The sequence below is a fragment of the Neopelma chrysocephalum genome, unplaced genomic scaffold, assembly GCF_003984885.1.
Source record: "Neopelma chrysocephalum unplaced genomic scaffold, ASM398488v2 Primary Assembly neopelma1_180, whole genome shotgun sequence".
In the NCBI taxonomy this organism is placed as follows: domain Eukaryota; kingdom Metazoa; phylum Chordata; class Aves; order Passeriformes; family Pipridae; genus Neopelma; species Neopelma chrysocephalum.
In genome coordinates this window covers 288,121-305,766 of record NW_020897842.1, presented here as the reverse complement: position 1 = coordinate 305,766, position 17,646 = coordinate 288,121, and the positions used below count along the sequence as shown (strand labels likewise).

General features: G+C 47.7%; 1 protein-coding gene and 1 long non-coding RNA gene across 3 annotated transcripts in view; one reads left to right on the top strand and one right to left on the bottom strand.

The window, feature by feature from the left end:
- LOC113976705 overlaps positions 1–557 on the bottom strand; it is a 5,410-nt gene extending 4,853 nt beyond the window's left edge. The window contains exon 1 of the long non-coding RNA XR_003537148.1: positions 459–557. This is a non-coding gene — a long non-coding RNA (uncharacterized LOC113976705). The remainder of the gene's footprint in view (positions 1–458) is intronic.
- Positions 327–17,646, top strand: part of DVL1 (dishevelled segment polarity protein 1) — a 70,964-nt gene continuing 53,644 nt past the window's right edge. Inside the window, exon 1 of one of the 2 annotated variants that reach the window (XM_027702118.1) lies at positions 327–577. In XM_027702118.1, the coding sequence (XP_027557919.1) occupies positions 408–577 (170 nt within the window). In that variant the 5' untranslated portion in view covers positions 327–407. The remainder of the gene's footprint in view (positions 578–17,646) is intronic. The other variant, XM_027702119.1, reaches the window with a different exon arrangement.

The window sequence follows — 17,646 nt, the reverse complement described above, 5'->3', positions numbered from 1 at the left end:
CCCATCCCTCCCCATCCCACCCCATCCCTCTGCCGCGCGGGCGGGGGCGGTGCGGGGGCGGTGCGGGCGCTGCGCGGGGGGCGCGGTGCGGGCGGAGGGCGCACCGGGAGGGGAGCTTCCCCCGCATCCCCCGCACCCCGGACCCGCATCCCCCGCACCCGCGGGACTCCCCGCATCCCCGGCCCCGCATCCCCGGGCGGGCCGGGCTCCGCTGGCAGCCGGCGGGGCGGCCGGAGGAGGATGCGGGCGGGGCGGGCGGCGCTGCCGTTCCCGGGTCGGGCAGCTAGAGAGCAGTGCAGGGAGCGGAATCCCGGGAGCCGGGAGCTCCCTTCCTGTCGGGAAGGCCGTGAGCGGAGCCGAGCGCCGGCCGGGAGGCCCCGGGCCGGCCGCCCCCGCTCCCCTCGCCCATGGCGGAGACCAAGATCATCTACCACATCGACGAGGAGGAGACGCCCTACCTGGTGAAGCTGCCGGTGCCGCCGGAGAAAGTCACGCTGGCCGATTTCAAAAATGTCCTCGGCAACCGGCCCGTGCACAGCTACAAGTTCTTCTTCAAGTCCATGGACCAGGATTTCGGGTGAGCGGCCGCGCCGCCGGCGCATCGCGGAGCCCCCGCGGAGCGCTCGGAGCATCCCCGGGGCACCTGCCGGGCTCGGCCCCGCTCGGCCCCGGCCCCGCTCGGCCCCGGGAGCCGCCGCTGCCGCCGCGAACATGGCGGGCGCGCCCGGCCGTGCCCGGAGCGGGGTCGGCGCTGCCGCCCATCCCGGCTCAGGACCGCCCGGGGCACCCCCGCGGCACCCGCGACCCGCCGGCGGCCCCGGCCGAGCCCCCCGAGCCCGCCCGGGGACCGGGCAGGGGCGACCCGCGGCTGTCAGCGCCACCGGGAGAGGCCGCGGGAGCGCCCGGGCATCGGGGGGGGCACGGCGGGGCCGCGGGGAAGGGGTGCCTGGTGCGGGTGGGGAGGTACCGGCGGGGCCGCGGGCTGTCACATCCTCGGGGGTCAAACGGGTGTCACATCCTCGGGGGTCAGACGAGTGGTCAGTGGGTAGGAAATGGTCAGTGGTCACACGGTTCCAGGGGCTGCGGTCAGACGGCGGCTGCAAATCCTCGGGGGTCAAAGGGGTGACAGATCCTCGGGGGTCAAAGGGGTGACACATCCTCGGGGGTCAGACGGGTGGTCAGTGGGTAGGAAATGGTCAGTGGGTAGGAAATGGTCAGTGGTCACACGGTTCCAGGGGCTGCGCTCAGACAGCAGCAGCAGCAAATCCTCAGGGGTCAAAGGGGTGACAAGCGGTCCCTGGTCAAACGGGTGACACATCCTCAGGGGTCAGAGAAATGGTCAGTGGGTACGAAATGGTCAGTGGCCAAACAGTTCCAGGGGCTGCACTCAGACGGCAGCTGCAAATCCTCAGGGGTCAAAGGGGTGACAGATCCTCGGGGGTGAAATGGGTGACACATCCTCAGGGGTCAGAGAAATGGTCAGTGGGTATGAAATGGTCAGTGGTCAGTGGGTACGAAATGGTCAGTGGCCAAATGGTTCCAGGGGCTGTGCTCAGATGGCGGCTGCAAATTTTTGGGGGTCAAATGGGTGACAGATCCTCGGTGATCAAACAGGTGACAGATCCTTGGGTGTCAGGCGGGTGACAGGCGGTCCCTGGTCAAACAGGTCAGTGGCCAAGCAGGTGACAAGTGGTCAGTAGTCAGACAGGTGTGAAAAGGGTTGGTTGGTGGTAAAACAGGTGACAAGAGGTCAGTGGTCGAACAGCCATCAAGTCCTTGGGGGTCAAACGGGTGTCAAATGGTCCCTGGTTGAACAGGTATGAAATGGTCAGTGGTCAAACGGGGGTCAGGTGGTCCGTGGTCAAATGGGTGTGAAATGGTCAGTGGTCAAACCGGTATGAAATGGTCAGTGGCCAAAGGGCTCCAGGGGCTGTGCTGTCAAATCCTTGGTGGTCACACGGGTGTCAAATCCTCGGTGGTCACACGGGTGTCAAATCCTCGGTGGTCACATCCTTGAGGGTCACACAGGTATGAAATGCTCAGTGGCCAAACAGGTGACACAAGTGGCCAGTGGTCAGATGTCCACTTCCAAGGGCCACTGCCCACACATTCCTCGTGCTGGGAATGCTGGAGAAGACGAGGGCCAGCCTTTCAAATGCCCTCTGTGGTGGTGCAGGCCAGGGCTGTGAGCAGAGCCAGGGGATATCTGCCATCGTTCTGCTCCCTGCACACCCGTGTGGGTTGTGTGCCACCGGGCTTATCGACAGCCATAATAAAGTAAACCAATAAAAGTCCCTTTGACAGGTTGCCAGACAGTAACTTTCAAAATGTATTAATCCTTTTGTAGCAAATCACTTCTCTTTGTACTCACATCTGTCGCTGGCGAGGCAATTTTGCACAGTTAAATGCCTTGCCAGGAAAAAAAAAAAAAAAATAAAGGGGAGCAGGTTTGTGGGAAACTAATATGGACCTGACTCCAGAATAACGCCGTGGATGAGGTGCAGGTTTCATGTTTGGTGGGATGGATCATCCCAAGCATCCTTTTACATGTCGTGCAGCCTCTTTCTTACCCGTGAGACCCGGAGCCTTTTCACGTTGATTGTGTTTTTATCCCCTGGTGGAATGTGGATATTGTTTGTTGACACGTATTCCTTATGTGGGGAGCTGTTGGTATTGGCCCGTTACCGCAGGGGGTGGATTGACTTTTTTGTTTCTTCTGAGTCGTGAAAACATTTTTTTTTTCCCGGGGAAACAACTACGCAAAATGTTTGTTTTCAAAACAACGCCTTTGAAATTGTCGGCCCCGTAAATTTCTCTCCTTCACCCCCGAGTGACAGGGAGGCACAAAACCCTGCAGCTGTCGGAGAAATTCGAGTTGTGTTTGTGGTGCAGCTTCACTGAAGGATGTTGGGTTTGTTGAGGCAGCATCTGCATCGTTCCCTCTGCTGCAGAAATTTAGGATCAGTAAATATAAATTGTGCTGTGCCATTAACACGTCTGGGATGTTCTTGGGCTTGGAGCAGAGGAAACCCTGCAGCAAGTTCTCAAAATTGGGGTGAAAATGGTCTGTTATTCTCATGTTGTCTTGGAGATGATGGAAGATGAAGGGCTGCAAGTGGGTGATGATCATGACCTATAAATTGTGTCTCATTTAAATAATACTCTCCAATGAAGCTGCTGAAAGCATTTGGGTGATGATCCATTGCCTTGAGACAGCTCCAGGTGACTCTGTAGGTGGGACTCTTGGAAGCCACGGAGCTGTCAGATAGATCTTTGTTTGCTTTTGGTTTGTGTGTCTTGTTCCTTGCGTTTGTTCCTCTCTGAATCCTAAATACTTAGAAAAATAGGAAATCAAAAGAAAAATTATAGGGAAACTCGGATGAATTTCGGTTGTCTTAGTAAATGTCGACAGCAAACATGGTTTTTTTTTCATTACCTTGTCTGCAAGCTGACTTTTTTTAGAATATCCTGAGCTGGGAGGGACCCACAAGGACCATCAGTCCAACTCCTGGCCCTGCACAGACACCACAACAATCCCACCCTGTCCCTCAGAGCGTTATCCAAACACTCCTGGAGCTCTGGCAGCCTTGGGGCCGGGACCAAATCCTGGGGAGCCTGGTCAGTGTCCAACCACCCTCTGGGGGAAGAACCTTTCCCTGATACCCAACCTAAACCTCCCCTGGCACAGCTTCATGCTTTTGATTGTTGCAAACAGACAATTCTAGAGGTAGTTGCCACAAAACTGTGCCTGTAGTTTCTACCCCATGTGCCTGAAAATGCCCTCCAAAGCAAATTCTTTTCTCTGTGTTCCGTGAGTGGCACTTAGGCCTGACCTACAGGAACAATTTTGGGTTTCCCTGTGCTTGTTCTGCAGTCCTGGTGCTCTGTTCTGCTCCAGGGCTGTGCAGAGCTGGGATCTGGCTGGAGAAAAGTGCTCCTTGTGTTCGGAGAGCAAATGTTTTCCCGGAGAATTGGAGCCTCCTGGAGAAGCCAGTGATGGGGAACTGACTTTGCAGTTCTGCACATGTTGTTGTAATTAAGGCACGGCCTTTTCCTGGATCCTGAAATAATGGAATAAATAATTGTGCTCAGAAGCAGTGGATGTGTTGAATGGTTTCCAGCCATGAAAGACAGGATTGGAACAGAGCTGGGCTGGGGATATGGAGCTGCATCACGGATATCTTATGGAATTGAGCAGTCCTGTGTTTTGTGTAGCTGTGCTGAGACCAGCTTTGCTCCTTGGAAGCTGCAGGAAAAGGTGCAGGAATGTTGTATTTCCTTCTGAACTTTGGTTGCTGTTGAATTTACTGCTTCACCACTTTTCCCCGTGCCAGTTCATTCCCAAGGGTGTCTTCTTCCCCAGCCCATGATGGGATGGCCCTGCCTTTATTCTGCAAGCTGGGGCTTTCCTGCTGACTCCATCTGTAGACACGATGCTGTTTCTGTGATGCAGGATGTCCAACTGTGCCCTGACATTAAGACTCAACCCTTGGAAGTGCTTTGTAGCTTCTATTTTTATTCTGCTTGGTGGGAAATGAAGCAGGGACATTACAGGCTCAGGCTGGTTAATGTGACAGTCTCTACCAGCAGTGAAATTTAGAAAAGGTGATGTTTGTGGTGTGGTTTCTGTGTCATCAGCTGATTTAGTTACGTATAGTCACTGATTCTTTCCTCAGGGGAAAGCTCAGAGGTCACTTCCCATCACTGAGGTTGTTGATTGTAAGGTTAGAGCCACAGAAGAACATAGAATGCAATTCCATTAATTCTTTGATGATTGAAAAATGACAGCTAATGAATCCATCTAAAAATAAAGCTTTAGTTTGTGATGTCTGGGCTCTCATGACTGAAATTGTGACAGCTGTGTGGGATCCAAATGATTCATAATGAATCTGCGTGACAGATCCTACAAGAGGAATTCCTATCTGTCCGCTTTTAAATATTTGATATTTCCACAGCTTTGCTTGTAAAACACTTATCACTAACTTCCAAAAATATGAATTATGATCCAGGCATTACCATTAATTATATGTTTTAATTTTTGCTGTATAATAACCTACTTTGAGACTTGGTTGCTGCTGGTTCAGCTCTGGTCCAGTGCAGGATGTGATGCTGTGACATGATTAGAGCAGGAAGAGCTGAACCATCTGAAATACAGGGGCTTTCCAAAAACTGATAATTATTCCCCCTCTGTGTGTTTGTGGTTCCTTTGCTCTGTTCAGTCCCCGTGTCCTGGGCTGTGCAATCCCTGCCCATGGAATTCCAGAGTGTGTCTGTCCTGCCATCCTTCTGGGTGAGGTTCAACTCCTCATTCTTTCCATTGTGTGAACTAATACTCTTTTGATTATACTTCTTTAGGGAGTACTCTGAGGAGTGGCTTTTTTGAACATTCCTTTGGTATCAGCAAAAGAACTTCCCTTTCAAACTGCACTTTTAGGTGCAGCTGTTTCTGCGCAGAAATTGGGTTTTCTCGGTACTCGGGGTGTTGAAAATGAGCAAGAAAATGTGATTTAAAGCACCAGGAATCCGGTTTGGGATTGGGATTGTGAGCTGAATGGGGCAATTTTGGATAGAAGAGGAAAATGAGAAGCACTGTTTTGTGCCTTTTCTCGTGGAGGGAGTGCACCATCTCTGTTTTCACCCTTGCCCTAGGAGGAGTTATAACTGAGAAACAGGAGTCCTAATTGACAGGTATCTGTCTATAGCTATGGAGTTTTGGAATAATTTCATAATTGGGAAAGCTTTTAGAGACGAGGTATTTAAAAATAAATCCCCAAGATATTTTTTATGGGGAGAAATGAAAGCAGGAGTTGCTCATAAATCCATGATAGTTGTGGGACTGGATGGTCTTTTAGGGCCCTTCCAACCCAGGCCATTCCATGATTCTGTGATATTTAAAGAGTCATTTGGACACTGGACATATATAATTTGGAAAACAGTAAATTTGTGTGTTATAGCCACAGAATTCCACACTCACTGAATGAAAGCTGTTGTAAAAATCCAGCAGGCAAAGGAACATTGGACAAAAACCTGGAAGCCTCATTTCTGCCTGTTCTCTGTTACCAGTTGCCACAGAGGTCTGAATTCAAGAGGAAGTTTTTGGGCTGAGTTCTGTGCTTGGAAAACTGTTTCCAAGCTTATTCAGGGATAGGCAGCAGGCTGGACAAAAGGGGCTTGCAGGTAGGATTCAGCTTTTTAGGTGGACTCTGCTGTGCTCTGGATTAGTGAGAGCACAGATTTGGGCTGGGTGTTTTTTTTGGGTAGTTGCTGCAACACGGATTTTAATGAGGTATTTTTGCTGGTGTTTTTAAGGAGATCTTCTCGAGACTAAAAGAGCCACATGAAAGGATGCCAACCTCCATCCTTGTTTGAAAACTGAGCAAGCAGGTGACAGAGGCTGATATAGGGCAGTTACAGGTAGGAGTCTGTCTTTTTTGAAACAGAATAAAATGCAGGCAAGTGATTCTTATTTGCATTAGAAAAACACGGAGCTGGCAGGACCAATGTGCAGAGAGAGGGGGCATGTGCTAAAAATACCAGCTCAGGAAAATGATCTTTGCTGAGCTCTGTGACAGGGATTGATGCCCACAGAGAGAGAGAGGCTGTGGTGGCTCAGAACCAGGCAAGGGGATGTTGAGGCAACTGCTACGAGCAGAGAGCTCTGGCAAGGAATTTTAGCTGTGTGACTGGAAAGTTTCAGGAAGGCTCCACACGGAGGTGGGATGTGAGAGCAGCCAGAGGGTTCAAGGTGATGCCCAGGTTACAGAGCTCAGTGATGGGCAGGCAGGTGAGCAAAAAAGAGCTGTGCCATGTAAAGTTTGATCTTGGAACACAAGCAAGACAATCCTCACAAAGCAACCAGGTGGAATTTCCTTCTTGTTTTCCCATGTGCATCTGTCTCTTCCCTGTGTAGTCTCTTGTACCCTCAGTGCTGCAGAGAGCTCTGGCAAGGAATTTTAGCTGTGTGACTGGAAAGTTTCAGAAAGGCTGCACAAACTGTAAGAGCTGAAGGGAGGTGGGATGTGAGAGCAGCCAGAGGGTTCAGGGTGATGCCCAGGTTACAAAGCTCAGTGATGGGCAGGGAGATGACCAGAAAAGAGCTGTGCCATGTAAAGTTTGGTCTTGGAATACAAGCAAGACAATCCTCACAAAGCAACCAGGTGGAATTTCCTTCCTGAGTGCTTGTTTTCCCACGTGTCTCCTCCCTGTGTAGTCTCTTGTACCCTCAGTGCTACAGAGAGAACGGGGGGTTTTTAGGAGAGGTGAACGAGTAAGGGAATAGTTCCATGGAGGCAGAACTAATCAGAGCAGGTTTCCTGAGGATTTATGTCCTCTCAGTGCTGTATTTTCTCTGCTCTCTCAGGGCTGCTTCATCAGTAGTAGATATTTAGAGGTCAGACCAGTTGGACTGAGAAAAACCCAGCAGTTCACTTGGGCTCAGGTTAAGAAGGGTTTGGGCTTCAACTGCTCATCCAGTCTCCTGATTTACCACACAGACCTCTGTGACATGTTTACTGACAATGTCTTTGGGATAACAGCAGATGGAGCAACAAGTGGGCTTCTTGTAAGGATTTTTATCTCCTCCTTTTTGGCCAGGTTTGCCTGTCTGGAGGCTGGAGAGGAATGGTGGGTTGTGTAACGGCCAGAGCTGGCTCCAGGTCACGCTGGGACAGCTGCTCCTGGGATGTAAACAGGCAGGGCTGACCAGGGAGGTGAATGTGAGGCATGTTCCAGCCTCCTGGGTGAGATCCATGACCCTTCTCCTCTGCTGCTGCCAGCTTTGCCTTGGGAGCCCACGGCAGGGGATGTGGCAGCGCTGACCCTCACTTTGGGGCTGCTCCAAAGCCTGGTGAAGTCACTGTTTTCTGCAATACACTGAATTTTGAGCCAGTTCCTCGCTGTCATGTGGACAGTGCTGGTTCAAATGTGTGACTTGCAGCGAGTGCAGTGGGAGGGAAATGCTTTTAATGAAGCTTTTCCTCAAAAACCCCACAGCTGGATGAGTGGATTAGTTGTGAAGGTGCTTGGATTTTCATTAGTTCTTTGAGGCAGCCCTTAAACCTGAATATGGTGACTCTGAGTGCACAGTTCAGTGGGTTGGTCGTGGTTCTTTCCAGCTTTCATTCCACTCCACTTGATCAGCTTGGAAAACACCTCCAAGATGTGTCCAGCCATTAACCCAGCACTGCCAAGGCTGTCACTAAAACATGTCCCCAGGTCCCCAAGTTTCATCTTGATTCCATCAAATAAATCTGGAATAACAATCTGAAAATCAGGATTACCAAGGGCAGGTCCTAGGCTCAATGTCTGGATCAAGAGCAGCCACACAGAGGCCTTCAGGGGGAAGGAGAATTAAGGCTGGAGAGTTGTTAATACCTGCAGAAACTTGGAGTGCTGTTACCTGGTGGAAGAAGATGGATAGTTGCATAATTAAAGAATTGGAAATAGAAGAAAAAATTGTATTTAGGCTTGGACAGCAAAGCACTTGGACACAGTGGAGTACAGGCTGTGTTGGTCCTTGCCCTCATTTTTCCTGGCTTTTCCCCATTTTCCCCACCGAAATCCATCAACTTTCTGGAGACTTACAGCACTTATGTTTACCCAGCATCCAACACTGTGGTGCTTTTCTGTTTGCTGACATCAGAAAGCACTGTTGCAGCACAAATAATAAAAAATAAAGTGTGAGAACAGGGGGCTGATAGACCTCAGAGCTCACACTTTGCAGCCACACCGCTTGAGCTGACACAGATTTTGCCAGGCTGATTCTGATAGCTCTCTGCAGCACAAGCCACTGCTTATTTTAATGTCCCAGCCGTAATGTAATCTAAATATTTAAAACAACCACTTTTTCTGCTGGAACCTGAGCCCTGCTCGGCTCCGAGGGTGGAGTATGTTATATTTATTAAAAGCTAATGCTATGAAAACATGCTAAAGGGACACATCAGGTTTGGTCTGCTTCCTGTGGGCTGTGATCTGCAGTGGGACAAGTTAGAAAAACAAGTTTACTACTGTTCATTTAATGAGCACCTCCACGTAGTGTATGCAGAGTTTTGTTTTTCTTGTTGTTTTTTTTTTCTCCCCAGTGCTCAGGTAGATTTGTTTGGGCTTGAGGATCCACAGAGGCTGTGCAGCTGCTGGAAACATTCACCATCTCCATGGGAGTCAAGTTCAGCAACTTATCTGTGGGCTTGCTGTATCTCTTAATTAAAATTTGCCTGGCAAGTGGGTTGAATTAAGTGGGATTAATTTAATAACACATTTTTGAAGGATTATCACCATCCTATCCCGCCACGGGGAGAGTGAACAGGGAGCCAGGAGGAGATCCAGAAGCACCAGGAGATCCACATGGAGAGCTTTGAGAAAGCAACCCTGAACAGCCATGGGACAGGTGAAAATCTGGAATTAAGGAGTTCATTTCCACCCAGGTTTCCATGGCGTGGCTGAGATGTGGGCAGCAGGATCCCTTGGATCCTTCGAGATGGAGCCCCTGGCATTTTCAAAAATAGCCTCAGCACTGCTGCATTTCAGACTCTCATTTGAAATGCAGCCCGAGAGGTGTTTCCATGGCCGGGCAATTAGCATTCTGATTAGCAGCTTCCAGGGAATTGTTCGGGAGCACCAGTCATTTATTCCAGCTGTTGTGCCCCAGCAGTACCAGGAGGGAAGGTTGGCAAGGTGGCATTTGTGAAACACAGATAGGTTTTTTTTTTCTGTAAATGGCATCACTTACAGAATCCTCTCCCCGTTCTTCTGCACTTTATCTTATTCAGAAATCACAACATGTTTCAATTCGTCTCCAGAATTCAAGTTCCCTCCTTTCTCTGTTGTTTTTTTCCCCACAACAATTGGGGTTCCTGTGTGTTTGACTGATGTGTTGCTGTGCTTGAGATGATCCACAGTGGATTTTTCTGCCTTCAGTCTCAATGTGAAATTCTTTTAAACGTCGATTGTTTTCCCTCCCTTAAATTCTGGCTAATTTTCACTCTCTTTTCCATGTTCCCTTCCTAAGTTGGTTGAAATCCCAGTATTTTAAAGCCGCTGAGCAGAAATATTCCTGGTGCAGTTTAATGGCTAATTATTAATATCCAGCATGGCATCTTTTCTATTTATAAATAAAAAAAAAGCCAGGTGCCTCATCCTTTGCCGAACATCTGCTTTATGTGCTCTAATTGGGTGGTAATTAAGGGATGTTTGTGTGTGATCTGCAGATGAACCTCCTCTGGTGGAATGTCAGAGCAGTGGCCCTTCAGTAGCCAGCGTTTTGAGATCCTCCTCCGTGTGGCTCATGGGGAAAACACGTGGAAATTCAGTTTAAGTGCAGCTATTTCTGGAGAATTTGGCCAGATGTTGTGTGTGCAACCCCCCAGTTTCCAGAGAACTGTTTGCACACAAGATGCACCGAGAAGTACAGCTGGGAAAAATGAAAAGGGGGAGTAGAGCATTCCTGACCCATCTCTAATATCAGTTTGACTGTTTGTTTAATCTGCCTTTGTTTTTATTCTCTTGGTTGGGGTGCTGTGACTCTGGACAGATGATTCAACTCATCTGTTTTTCTTCTCCCAGCAAAATGTGCTGTTTATTCATCATCATTTAGGGCAGGTCTAACTGTAATTCCAGTGGAGTTAGAGGAAAACCACTCCTGAAAATCTTCCCCATTAGTGTTCAGAAAAGCAGTCCTGCCCATCCAAGAGTTCCAAAAGGTTTTTTTTTCTTTATTTTAGTCCTGTCCAAAGATTTATCAGTGAATATAGACAATTAAATTGCTCTGCATCATTATTTTAACTCACAAAGCTCCTAAGGTGTTTTTTCTTTTCCTTATTTTTAGTCCTGTCCAAAGATTTATCAGTGAATACAGACAATTAAATTGCTCTGCATCATTACTTTAACTCACAAAGCTCCTATTGCAGATGGAAGCCTAATAGGAATTAAACCCAAATGTCTGTTTAAGAGCTTGTTGCTGACAGTGAAAGTTATAATTACATGTTCCAATGCCATGATACAGAGACTTACCTGAGGTTACCTCCCAACATGCTGACACCTTCTGCATGCCTGGAACTGTGTCAGGTGTAATCCCTCAATAGCCAGTTCAGGTATTTTGGAAGATATTTCCTCATCATGGTTTTAATCAGCCTAAAAATCAGCGTGTTAAGGCAAATTCATAAGAGAATTTTTCCAGAAAGCAGCATCTGTTGACAGGAACATCAGATTTCTACCACCCCCCCCTCCCCGGGTTCATGGCAGCTCCCACTGTTTTCTGACCTTCTTTTGCTTTGAGAGGACACAAAAATGAGAATTCCTGTCCTTACACACCCTCCCAAAATTGGCAGAGAGATGATCCTCTTCTGGAGGAAGAAGTGAAGAGGTCATGTGTGTCCAGAAAACCCACAAATCTCAGAGTATCTGCTGAGAATCCTCTTAGATACTGAATTTTGTGTGTTTTCCCAAGCTTGGTAATGACCTTGAGGTGACAGGTTTTGCTTGGACTGAAACTCAGGGAAGGGTAACAACAGTCTTGTCCAGCAGCAATACAGTGTTTTGTGGAAGTGCAATAAGCCATTTTTAGTCATTGTTGTTCCTACTGGGAAGAAAAGGATATTTATAACCCTCTTTATTTTTGTGGGATGATTTGGTCAGATTGCTTTGTCCTCTGCATGTGTGAGAACAGAATACAGTGAAAATACACTCCTATCTGAGCTGAAAAATACAGAATTTCCAGGGTGTTACACCCCCACCTTACCAGGTGAACTGATTTATCCTCTTGGGATGTTCTTTCCAGGGTATCCAATACTTCAGGAACCTCTTAATTTTTGCTGCTTCTGCTTCTTTTGTTGTTTGTCTTTTGGCAATATCAGAAACATTCCCGTGGTTTGGAGCCAGGTGATCCTCATGGAGCTCTGAGGAAATGTCTCTGTGGCCAAGTAGGGGATGGGAGCAGGGCTTGTTCCCAAAACCCCAGGGCTGTGGTCCCCAAACATCAGCTCAGGGAACTCTGTGACACACAGAGCTTTTAAACCCTAATTTAGTGAAACTCTTGAATGCTTATTATTTATTTTTTACTTGGAATCTCCAAAGCAAATCCACCCCTAGGTAGTGATGTGCTTACACAGCCCTTCATTTCTGGTTCTCTTGCTCCTCATTCCCAAAGGGGCCTGATCCCAAACTCCCTCATGGTACCTGGAAACAGTGAATAGTTAATTCTGGTGGGCTTTGGGACAGGTTATTCTGACCAATATATTTGCCCAGGTTTTGTTGGATACCAACAATCCCTTTGTTGGGAGTGCTCCTGGAAACAGGAGTTTGAGATGCTCCAAGCTCTTAAGAGCCCAGAGTTTGGGTATAAATATGTGTAAGGATATAAATTACACTGGATTTGGAAGGTTTCCCTTGCAATAAGGAAATTCCTGGTGAGAAGGGATGGAATGTGGAGAATGTTTAAGGGAAGAATGCTTGGTCATGGTAGTTCTTTGGGATCAGTCAAGGTGATTCTTCCACCGTGGATGTCACTGAGGAGTGGGATCTGGGATGGGCTCAGAGTCCTCCTTTAGCCTTCAACTCCCTCAGCATCAGACCCAAGAGATTTGCGTGTTCTGGGCAGGGAAAGCTTTTTATTTGAGGCAGAGACTCTGCTTTTCCCATCTTTCCACTGCTTGCCTTTGAGCAAAGGGCATTTGGGCTGCCCCTGCCACTGGAATGCCACTTTCCAGACTAATTAAGCACCAGCTCGGGGATTAATGAGCGTGTTGGGGAAGGCTGAGGGTGTCACTGGTGATTTTGCTGATGCTGGTTTGGGGTCCCACATCTCAGAGAAGGCCTGTCCTGCAATTCCTGCTGCAGAGTTTAATCAGTTGAGACAAGCTGCTGAGCAAACACAGAGGACTCCACAGTGCTCGAGGAAGGAACGACCTAAATAGTTGCCCTGTGATTCTGCTGTGGCTTTTATTTCCATGTGAAACGTAAGTAACTGAGGGAATAACCATCATTTCTGGTTATTTCAGTGGCCTTGGTGAGATAAAGCATGAAAACCATCCGGGGGGATATTCAAAATATCTCTGATTTTTGGAAGAAGTGCCCTATAGAGGCTGGGCAGCAATTTGGGAGGAGCAGCCCTACAAGGGACCCTCCAGATTTTTAATTATTTGTTTATTTTAAACCTGCCTTTGCAAGAAGGAGATAACATTTGGAACACCCTTAGTGAGTGTGTGTGCAGACAGTGTTTGCCTCCACCTGCCACTGTGGGGAAGAGGGACAAGAGCTTGTGTTTTAACAACTGTTTAACAACTGTTCAAACCAAGAACTCATCACCTAAAGTTGAGGAGGAACGGATAGATTTGAAAACTGGCTCAAAATAAGAGTTTTTTTTAGCTAAATCTTATCTGAAACCTGCAATATTTCAGTGCCTTCTGTCTGCCTTCCCTCTGGAATGTGAGGAGAAGGACAGGCTGTGTGGGTTGAGGCACTGGGTTGGGATTTGAGGTTTGAGTTCAGTTTTCCCTTTTCCAGCTACTCTGTGTTTGGCCTTGAGGAAGGGATCTACTCCCTGAGATTACAACCAGTTCAACTTGTGCCTCACCTAATTTATGTGCAGGACTTGTGCCTTTGGAGGAGACTGTGAACATGTTAAAATTACATGTCTACTGCCTTGGTTTTTTGGCAGACACTGTGGTGGAAGTTCTCTGCACTGACCAGTGATTGTTCCATTTGTACCCACGTCACATTTTCCATAGAATTTACTGTTGTGGTGGAATTTTTAGGACGATATAAATAAATAAAACCAATCTGCCAACGCATTAAAAACAGAATTGGGGGGGAAAAAAGACTTTTTGGGGGGGGCTGCTTTTTAAATATGTTCCTTTCCAGTTGTAATTTATGACCTGTTTTAGTTACAGACCCAAATTGAAAAAAAAGGTACAGTAAATGAAATGAAATGAATTGAGCCCAGAGACTTGCCTGGTGCAGAGGTGAGGAGGGACTATGGATGCAGGACAAAGTTCTTCTTTATTTGGGAAAGAAGATGCAAAGAAGTGCCTGACAGTGATTACATTTTGCTCTTACCAAGCAATAAAGCTGCCCAGTGGCAGCAAGTGATGGCAAGGCAGGAGAGCTGCAGAAAACATGAATATTTAGGAATCTCTGGACCAACCATGTTGTCTGTAACTAGAGGTGCCACTTAAATGCTGAGTCCAAGGGAAGAGGTTGGATTTCTGATGTCATATGTGGGGATCCTGAGTCATCAGAGATGGTTGAGCAAGTGCAATGCTCACAGACATGCTTGACGAGTTCCTTATTTCAGTGTATGCAAAAATCCTCACTGCCTTCACTGGCACTGCAAACTAATCCTGAAAGGGTACAGAATGTGCCTTTCACAGGGCTCTGGGGATTTGGGGGAAAGGTAAAGCCAGTGCTGGCCCTGGAGCGTTGTGAGGAGCTCCTGGTGATTGACTGGTTTCACAATCTGTGTCCTGGTGGACTCTGAGTGAAGATCAACTTTGATTTTTGAAGTTTTCCATGCAGAGTAAATTTATTCCTTGTTCTGGGTGCTGTTTCAGGTCTCCAGCCCGTAGGAATCACCTGTAGGGTCCATGGGAATCCCGTTCCTGACGTGGTGTCAGACAGTGCATCCGAAGCAGAGCAACCAAACAGTTAAATATTGAAAACTCTGCCTTTCTGCCTTTCCAATGGTGGCAGCAGGGCTTGCATTTCATGGCTGACATCAGCCAGGCTGTTCCAGCTCCTCCTTCTTTCACATCCTGCTTTCCATCCCTCCTCCCTCCTTAGGTTTTTTTAGTGCATCTCATATTCTGTGCAGTTAATAAGCAAATTTGTCATCTGCTTATTTTTGTCTAACACTCTCCCCCCCCTCCCTCCTGCTCAGCCCAAATTACCAGTAAGCCAGTGAATTGAAGATAATGCTACTGTGAATTATCCTTTGCTGCAGGGCAGCTTTGCAGCCCCAGTGCCAAGCTGACTTTAGTTGTGGGAATAACAGCAGGCAGTGCAAAAAAAGAACTGGGAATTCCACCCCTGTTGAAGGGTACAGAGGCTGAGATTTAGGAGGCACCTCCTAAAGGAGTTCATTTTTGGGGACATCTTTGGCTGGTCTGTCCTGGCCTTGGCCTGTGAGTTGCTGCTGAATTGCACTTGCTCTTTAAAAAAAGGAGTCAGAGACAAATACAACAGGTTTGTTTGTTTGCACAGGGAGGGAACCTTTGTGGAGATGTTTTGTGTCAGCTCCTGGTAAGAAAACAGTCCTCATTCTGAAGAACTCACATTGCAGCTGAACAAAAAGAAACAAACATGAGGACAGGCGGAATTGAAGGGATTTGGGGGTTTGGTTTTTGTTTTGAATGAGAGGATCACGGGATAAATAATGGGCTTTAAAACTTGTTGAAGAGAGGGAGGTTGGATCCCCCCCTTCACATGTTCTGTATGCACATATATTTATCTGAAATAAAAGTGGAAGTAATAGAAAATGAGTGAGAAGAAGGTAGAATCCCTCTCTGTGCCCATGGCCTGGGATTTAGTGGGTACAAGAAGAAATTCATGACATAATTCTGTAGCCAAGCCTGGCAAAGTAACTGAAGGTTCCTTCCAGTGATTTCTTTGGGATGCAATTGGTTTTGACAACCTTGAGTCTATCACTGTCATTCCCATAAAATGTGTTGCTTCAAATTAAGCAAAATAAGACCCTTCTTCTTTTTTTTTTATAGTCCTAGAAACTCTTGGGTCTTACTGTTCCCTTCTCCTTTTATCCCGAGGGCTCCTACCGGTGGTGATTTGTCTCTGGATTCCGAGCTTTGCAATCTGTCAGTTAATAACTGGGGCACTGTGAACTCTCAGAGCAGGCTAAATATCATCATCAGAGCTCTCTGGGTTTGATTTCTTTGGACCAATGTCATACAAATCAGGAACTGGCTTTAGAACTGTGCACAAATGGGACATTCCTGTGAACTTCCATGGCCGAGGGGGTCTGGTGAGGTTAAGTGGTAGTGGAACAGCACTAAATGGCACCAACTCTCTCAGGCTGGGCTGTTCATGGAAAACCTGGCTCTTAAAATTTGCTTTAGCTCTTAAAAAACTTATTTAAAGTAGTCCTTAGAACTACCTTGACTTTTTTCCTTGCCAAGAGTTCTGATTTTTCACCTTCGCGTGGTCTCGTTTTTTGCAGTGTTTTCTTTTTGCTTGCAGCAGCCAGGTAAAATAAATAACACCAGCAGAGACCTGCACATCTGTCAGCTCATGGAGTCTTAAGACATTTTTTCCTCTGAGGGTAGGAAGTATAGAGATATAAATGCAAAACAAAATGCTCTTGAAAACAGATTATTCCTTTCCCCATATGATTCACTCTCTGGAGCGTGAAGCTGTGAGTGCAGGTGTCAGGTACCATCCCAAAGGTGTTGTGGGAGGCTGTGTACAAAATCTGAACTTTTATTAAAACTGTGTTAGCAGGAAAAGCTGTGTCTCTAGGGGTGGAGAACGGGGTCTGCTGAGGTGAAGTAAAGCAGCTCTGGGGTTTGAGAACCTGACAGTGCCTCCTGTGGTCGCTGTGTTTTCTTAGGGACAGGTTTCCTTTGGAAAACAGTGACTCAGGACACGGTCAGAAGGTGATTTCTGTGTTAGAAAGTCCTGAGATGCTGCCAAGCTGTCAGCCCTCTTCAAGATCCTGTGCTTAATGTGGATTTCTGATTTCCCCACCAGACAGCCTGCCTTTTAGAAGGATTTTTGGTGGCTTCCTGGGGTAGTGGTTTTAAAAGCAGCAACCAGACCTTTGCCTGAGGATAAGGCACTCAGGATGTCTTTGGGCAAATTTAAACAACCAGCCTGTGTTTCAAAGTTGAATTCCCAGCCCTGCCATCCCCCTGCCTCCCCTTCTCATCCGTGCTGTCTCCTTTTAATAGCTTCTGTTTCTCTCTCTCCAGACTCCAGGGATCACTAATTAAGAAATCAGCCCCTGGTTGGTTGGATAACCACTGGCAAGTGCTGCAGTCCCAGAGGTGCTGGTTTTCCCCCAGCCCCTGGCAGAAAATGAGCTGGAGGCAGGGACAGAGCTGGAATAAAGAGTGGCCAGATTACAAACCCCCCCTGGGATGGGGGCTCCTCTTATCTGGCCGTGCCAAAGAGCAGGATGTGTGTCTCAATGAACTCGGGATTAGGGAATGACAAAGTGGAGTTTTACTCTGGAGAGGCGCTATTGGTATCCTGCTGCAAAAAAAATAGGATTTGGGGAAGCTCAGGAAGCTATTGAGGATTTATGGAGGGTGGATTGGTCGAGCTGGAGCTGGTTCAGCTGCTCCTCACTGTGTTTGTGACAAAAGCAGCGAGAGGAACTTTGGAGTTTACCCATTGCAGCTGATGTTGGGTCAATTCAAAGTGTGACCTGTGAAAAGCTGCTCTGGCTCCTGAGCTGTGGCTCTGCTGGCAGATGGGATTTGGGGGCTTTAATAATTTGAGTTTGGGCTCTTCTCATTAGTTTGAGGTTGATACGGCAAATGGCTTTTGCTTCTCTAATAGGATTTGGGAGGAGGGTTTGGCAGCCCTGCTGTGTGTCCCAAGCTGGGCATGACACAGCCTGATATAGAGAAATACAGCCTGAAACAGGGAAATGCAGCCTGAAACATGGAAATATAGCCTGAAACACAGAAATACAGCCTG